The sequence below is a fragment of the Lobosporangium transversale genome (genome assembly GCF_002105155.1).
Source record: "Lobosporangium transversale strain NRRL 3116 chromosome Unknown BCR41scaffold_74, whole genome shotgun sequence".
NCBI classification, from domain to species: Eukaryota; Fungi; Mortierellomycota; class Mortierellomycetes; order Mortierellales; family Mortierellaceae; genus Lobosporangium; species Lobosporangium transversale.
The window spans coordinates 28,336-35,617 of record NW_019029052.1 but is presented as its reverse complement, the minus strand read 5'-3'; the positions used below and the strand labels follow the sequence as shown (position 1 = coordinate 35,617).

At 38.4% G+C, this 7,282-nt stretch overlaps 1 protein-coding gene across 1 annotated transcript; it reads right to left on the bottom strand.

The window, feature by feature from the left end:
* Window positions 1-4,783: 4,783 nt before the first annotated feature.
* On the bottom strand, window positions 4,784-6,983 carry BCR41DRAFT_364614 (beta-lactamase/transpeptidase-like protein). The gene is made up of 4 exons (XM_022026050.1): window positions 6,667-6,983; window positions 6,373-6,555; window positions 5,651-6,248; window positions 4,784-5,512 (listed from the first exon to the last, which is right to left on the bottom strand). The coding sequence occupies exons 1-4, from the start codon at window positions 6,934-6,936 to the stop codon at window positions 4,893-4,895; spliced, it is 1,671 nt and encodes a 556-aa protein (XP_021875614.1). The 5' UTR covers window positions 6,937-6,983; the 3' UTR covers window positions 4,784-4,892.
* Window positions 6,984-7,282: the final 299 nt, after the last annotated feature.

Sequence of the window (7,282 nt, the reverse complement as noted above, 5' to 3'; positions counted from 1 at the left end):
AAAAAAAGAGGATGAGAGGATGGAAGGAAAATAAATAAAAAAAATAAAAAATAAAAAATAAAAAAGTAAAAATAAGACAAGAGAGAGTGAGAGAGATTGAGAGAGAGAGAGAGAGAGATTTGAATGCATAATCATAAATAAAACAAATAAACAGAACTCTGAATTAAACTGGGAACCAGTTCGCCCACTGGACAACCTCAATTGGCTCTAATTATACACATGTCCATCTGTTGATGTGTATGTGATCAGGTAAACCGTTGCCCCCATCGCAGACGTCCATTTGTGTCTGCCATACTTTGGTACATTTATATATACTACACCATCCCGTTCTTTTCCTCTCTCTTACTCTCTCTCTCTCTCTTTTAAATAAATAAATAAATAAATGAATGAATAAAAAAATAAATAGAAGCTTGTGGTTGGACAATTGACTCTCTCTTTTCTTTTTAATTCTATCGGTGCTGAAGCGCAGGGCTCTTTCATTTTTTTATTTTATTATTATGTCTGTCCTGTCGCTCTTTTGGATTTCGATATGCTCGATAAGCTGGCATCAATATCATTCCACTCCACTCCATCCATATTCTTACTTTACATGGGTTCTTTACCATTCACTGCATAGACATCTATCAAATGCTCTCTTTTTTTTTTCTTTTTTTTTTTTTTTTTTTTTGACTTGAAAATGCACCTAAGAAAATAAACAAAGAAAATAATGAGCTCTTCTTCCTCTTTATTCTCTTTATTCCAATGCTAACAATGCCCTCAACGGAGATACCAATGTCCCGTCAAAAGCATTGTTGTCTTTTTTTCTTTTCTTTTTTTTTTTTTTTTTTTCTTTTGTGTGGCGGTGATACAAATAATAGAATGCACTGCTGACCTTGGAGGATGTCGACTGTTGTCGATCATAAATTTATTATTTTCATATTTACAAGCAGTGTCAAGCATGCAAGGAAAAAAAAAAAAAAAAAAAAAAAAAAAAAAAAGCTTTTCGCAATTATATTTATAATGCATATTAGTGATATTAATGCTGCCTGATCTAATTTCTGATTCTATTCACACCCAGTCAATTGTCGGACATGGTTATGAACTGTAAAAAGGTTTTAGTAATCGAAAAGGCCCACCGCCACTCAATACATCATCCTACAGCCTAGTCTAACAAAAAAAACAAAAAAAAAAAAAAAAAAAAAAGGAAGCGACCACTGAAGAAAGAAAGAGAGAGAAAAAAAAAAAAAAAAATACCTTCTTTTCTCTTTCTTTCTTTCTTTCTTTTTTTCTTTCTTCCTTTCTTTTTTTCTTCTTTCTTTTCACCCTTCGCCTTGAGGTGCATATTTGTTCTGTTCATGCTGTTTCCCTCTGCAATACCCCTTTTTTTTGTCGACCATGTCTCCTCCTAATTGATCACAGACCTGTTTCATTTTGTCAGCTGGACAATTGACCGTGATCGAAACATCCGTGGAGTGAGGGGCACTCTTTAATTGTGGTTGCACAAGAATCATATTTTACATCAGAGCAATAAAAAAAAATGTTCCATCGGTGGCAGTGCACTAGTGCACTAGACCTACTAGCAAAGCCACAAAGACCCTCAAAGCAAATGACTTTTTTGGCCCTTTTGGTCTTTACTCTTTCCTCTCTGCGCCGAAGCGCCGAAAGACTTCATTGACTCCGATACTTTACTTTATACGATCCGAGGATGGAATTGATCAACACCACCAACCCATATAGTCAAACCAAAATAACTGCATACTCAACTCTACAACCCTACCTAGGGTCTTTTTTTTCTTTTTTGCTTTTTTTCTTTTTTTGTTTGTTTGTTTGGAGTAATATATTCTCTATGATCAAAGGCTGTCAAATAAGGATACATGTAGACATTTATAATCTTGACCCCTCGCTCTTCCTCCCTCCCCCCTTCGTCGTATCTGTAAAAGCTTAAATTTGTCATATTATCCGAATTGCAAAGAAAGTTAAAAATGTAAATGAATAAAAAAAAAAAAAAGAATGCAAGATGTTAAGGAGCTCCAAAGGGGATGGGGAATGCATCAGAACTAAAGTGTAGTTTATTTCCTGGTGATGAAGAGACAAAAAAAAAAAAAAATCTCCTTGCCCAAAGGGGAGCAGTAAGGGATTTGGCCGATAAAAGGGGGGATCAGCTCGGCAATTTTTTTTTTTTTTACATTCTTCAACATTGAACTGGTCAACAAAAGCTCTAGCTTTTGAGTAATAAAACTAGTAATAATAAAGATTGCTAAAGGTCTCTCCATTTGTAAACTGGGATGACACCGTTCATAACATCAGCAACAACACCAGCAGCAATAGCAACAGCAGCAGCAACAGTAGTATCAATACTAATAGCAACCAGTTTAATATATGTGACCTTCGCTTCGAACGCTGCCACTATTTTACTTGTAACTACTACAAACCTCGAATAACTTGAAAAGCTCGGATAGCATGAACACATCTCACGGTTGATGAGTGAAGGAGTAAACACGCATAGAATATCATCAGGTTGTTACAATTACACAACAACGATCTACAGCTGAACTTTTTCCTCACGGAACAACTTTGATTCCTCTGACAAAGTCAACCATCTAATAAAACAATCAAGGCGTAGATCTTTCTCTCTCTCTTTCCGTCAAAAGTAGCTAGGATACTACAATCGCACCCAGCTGGTTACCAAAGAGAAAGCTCCTGAACAAAACAAATAGTGATATTGGCTCGAAACAGAGATAATAAATTTATAACTCGCAACACCAAATTCATTCAAGGCGTGAATACTCCGACGTCGGCTTTGGCAAGCCCATGTGCTTGCACACTTGTATGCTCTTTTCCCTTTATACAGAAGTATTGATCAATACTCTCGAATATCTCAAGGTTCGTGCCTTGTGGAAAATATTTCGTCTTCATTTTTTTTTATTTTTTTTTAACCCTCTTCACCTTAACCCTCACACAGTTTTCTCTTTGTGCTGATAGTTAGTGAAACAATTAGAAGACGAATTTGTTGATCATTTTAGATGGGACACCTAGATGGGTTTTTCTTGTCTTTTTTGAAGATCAAATAAAGGAATGCATGAAGTTGTGGAGAATCGTCTTATGTTATGGTCAGCCATTTGGAAAAGTACAACATTCAACATGCATAGCATGGCTATCAGTGCATTGTTTGTTTGATGAATAAGGACATGAAAGAATTATTTTGACACAGAAGGCGGGGGTGCATGAGGCTCTGTGCGTTCCCCTTTGTCGTTGTGAGGCTACATTCAATTAGTGGCAAAACAAAAAAAGCCAAAACTAAGACAATCTCAGTTGGGGCTCCCGCCCACACGCATTATTTGATCCTTCTCGCCTCGAAACAATTAAACTGCATAGATATCCAGTGTAGTCAACAAAGGCACCCCTTCCTGTCCTTTCGCGCACGCACGCGCTTTCCCTCTTTTTTCTTGATATCTATATGGGCAAATGATCCACCCTAACCTCTCCTTCTGTCTCCTGTTCTTCTGCGTTTATCTATCAATAATCTTGATTGATCCCATGGTCAGAGGCTGGTGCAAAAAAAAAAAAAAAAAAAAAAAAAAAGAGAGAGAGAGAGAGAGAAAGAAGGTGGGGAAAGTACGAAAAAAGATGGAGATGTTTTGACAAAACAGATGGAGAAGGAGAGGGAGATAGATAGATACAAAGGAAGAAAGGAAATGAAGAAGCAAAAAGAGAGAGAGAGAAGGGTGTGAGCCTTCCAAGACAATAAAGCATAGTCATGAATATTACTGTATGCCAACAAAGGAAGAAAGAGGCAGCACGACTAAATACGAAGGAAAAGATCATGCCTACTTGTAGTGTAAGTGCATTAACCACAGGGCTCCGTTGGAACACTACAGATGTATGCATAAAGTTGAATGCATTGGCATTGTACGCCCATACCACGCTTCCTTCCGCCTTCATTTCTTGCTTTAAGAAGGTTGGGAAAAAGAAAAAGAAAAAGAAATGTTTATAAAAGGAAGGTCTTTCAACCTTCAATTCTTTTCTCCAACCGCATTCAACCTTTCCAACTATAGCAACAAAGAAAAGTCAAAGTTGAACAATCATCATTCCAAAAATGGTCAATCTCTTTCAAAGCACTATCGCTGGAGATTTCCAGCTTGGGCTCGTCGTAGACTGGGCTGTCCAAAGTCCCCATCACCAGAAGAGACACAAGTCGCAGAAGGTACAACAAAAGTTCAAGCCTTTGTCTGTCACCAGTGCTGTTGCTGAGGCAAGTCCCTTCCTCAAATCTATTCCTCAAGTCCCTGGCCATGATGCTGTAAACTTATCCAAAATGCCTGCTTCAGCATTACCGCCTGCACACCTCAGAGAAAAGTCCACTGAGCTTGTTTATAGCCAGGCATCTCTCGAACGTCGGTAAGTAAACGGCTGTCTACTTTTTCTTTTTTCGTTCGCAACACATTGCTTTTTTTTTTTTTTTTTTTTTTTTTTTTTCCCTATCCTAATCCAACTGTCTTTTTTTTTTTTTTTTTTTTTTTTTTTTTTTTTTTCATTTCATCATTTGCAGACAAGAACTGGTGTCCGCTCTATGGGGTGAAATGTCAAACTCCAATCACCCTAAAGTTGAGCGTTGTAGTATCCTGTAAATGAGCCAAGACAGAAAAAAAAGACAACAGAAATGACATTTTTCACCATCTACCTCTACTCCTCACGGAGTAATATTTATTTGAAATAGTGAACAAAATGTTTGTCGTATATACCCTTGTATCTTGACATGAGTGTAAATAAATGATCTCTTTTTATTTGTGTCAAAAAAAATAATGGTCGTTCATACCATAATGGCCATAATTGCCTATGAAGCATTGAAAGTCGCTATTTTATTTTGTATGTTCAACAGCCAGGCTGGATAATCTTGTTTTATTTTTATTTTTTTAGAACTGTTGATTAAGGTGTAATTCGGAAAGCGCTTCAAGCTCCTTTTTTTGGTGGACTGGCTGCTCTACTTTTTTGAACAGGATGTTTCCGTCCGAAAAATTGGTTTGGATTCCTGTGATTTTTCCAGTTTCATCATGTTCATAGTTCAATAGAACGAATACTGTCGCTCCACTGTCTTGGAAGGATGCCTTGAAAGTGTCGTAATGGTAATGTTCCAGTTTACTCTCAGCCAGATGATATTGCAAATGGAGGGAGGAGGTTGACTCTTGCTGCCCATCTGAATGGTCGTTCAAACGGACATTGAAATCGCCATAAAGAGGATGGTTGTACTGACCTACATAATCAGTTATATCATGAGAGGGCCCTTTGTTCTTCACTTGAGGCGGAAGACCCTCACCTCGATTTCGACTCGCCACGAATTCAAACACTTGCTTCCTAGTATTGGCATATTCAGCCAACCAGTCCATTGTCTTGGGGAGGCCAAGAATTTCATCCGCAATGTGGTATGCAACTTTTTCTAAAAGGGGCGAGTAAAAAGAATTCTGCAATAATGCGACCACCAAGTCATCATCCGGGAATATGAAAAGTTGTGAGGAAAAGTCCATGTAGTCACCACCTGTTAATAGAGAAACAAAATACGAAAAGAAACAGAAAAATGTTCACAATTTTAATAAGTCGTTTTTTTTTTTTTTTTTTTTTTTTTTTTTGGGTTTAAAGCACATTTTGTGAAGATGGGTGTGATATAGATTTTTACCATGGCTGACGAAGTTTTTGCCCTTGTAACTGCCAATAAGCCAACCCATGCCATACATCAAGGCCGGCCCTTGGCCAGAGGCAGGGGGGCTTCTGGTTCCTTTAGCAACCGTACGAGCTGTCAGCAGCTCTTGAACACTTTCCTTATTCAAGATCTGCTTCCCATCCAGCTCCCCATTGTTCATAATCGTCTGACCCCACTTCATCATATCGAACACATTGGAGAACATGTCACCTGCTGCCGCTAGCGGTATACCCACTTGGTCCAGTTCAGCTGGTACAAATCGACGTTGCACTGCATCTTCAAATGAGGCTGCGATCATGGGAACTGCATGGTTGTCGGAACGCCTCTTCATTTGCATCTGGTTATACCCAGTGTTCTTGAGGCCCATTCGCTGGACGATCTTGTTATCCACCAGTTTCTCCCAAGTGGTTCCTGCTACCCTGGAAGAAGCCTCACCAGCGACGCCATACATGAAGTTGTTGTAAACCATCTTTGACTTTAATTTACGGTTGATATGGACATGTTTGACATTCTTGATCAACTCAAGAGTGGTGGTATTGGCCATGAACCAGGCCCAATCATGTCTGGGTAGACCCTGAAGGAAAATATGTCACAATTTTAAATATTTGTGTTATGTTTATGTCTTTTTCTTTTTGCCATGTTTCTTTTCATTGTCATCTTTAGATATCAGGCACACTCTTCTTATTTTTCATGCTTACAGTTCGATGAGATAGCAAATCAACCAAAGTGAGCTCTGAGGTGAGAGTAGGATCACTTAATTCAAATTCAGGAAGGTACTTTGACACAGGTGTGGTATCCCAATCCATCTTTCCTTCCGCAACTACCTCACCGATGGCAGCAGCAGTGAATGATTTCGTAAGCGACCCAATGGGAGACAATGTCTAGAAGGAAAAAAAAAAAAAAAAAAGATGATAAAATAAAGAACATGTTTAAAAAAAAAGTCATAAATCATAACCAAAATCGATTAATTTTTTTAATTTTTATCTACTTACCTCGGCCTCGAAGGGATCTTTTCCGTTACGTGTTCCGAACCCTTCAGCAAAGATGACTTGGCCTTTATGAAGAACACCAACGGACATACCAGGGACACCAGCTTCTGTGTTGAGCTTCTGGATAGCAGCACGCAAGTTCAGCAATACTGTCTTGTCGATAGCCTCGGTTGTCGTGCCCTGAGCATTTATAGGATCGAGGACCAATGAAACCAAGGGAAGAACCGTGAAGAATAAGCTCACTAAAGCCTTTCTAGAGCGAATGGCGAGCATTTTTATTATTTATTTTTTATTTTTTCAAGAAAGAGGTGGATGTAATTTGTGGAAGAATAAAAAGAGAATATCCTCAACCGCATCTCTCCCTTTTTATATGCATTTGTTTTACTCTTACACCAATGTTTGTTCTTCGTCATAAGAGGAAAGGGAAAAGCTGGGCAAATGATACAGAGCCTATGGGCAAACGTTGGTTATAGAAGACACTTATACTACTCAAAGTGTATTTAAAGTTTCTACTTCTCGCATTCAGACCTTCGTGCGACTCTTGGCATGGCGTTGCATGAATAGACGATTGACTGTGTGACCGAGTTGCTGTGGGAAATTGTGGCAAACAATCCTATCT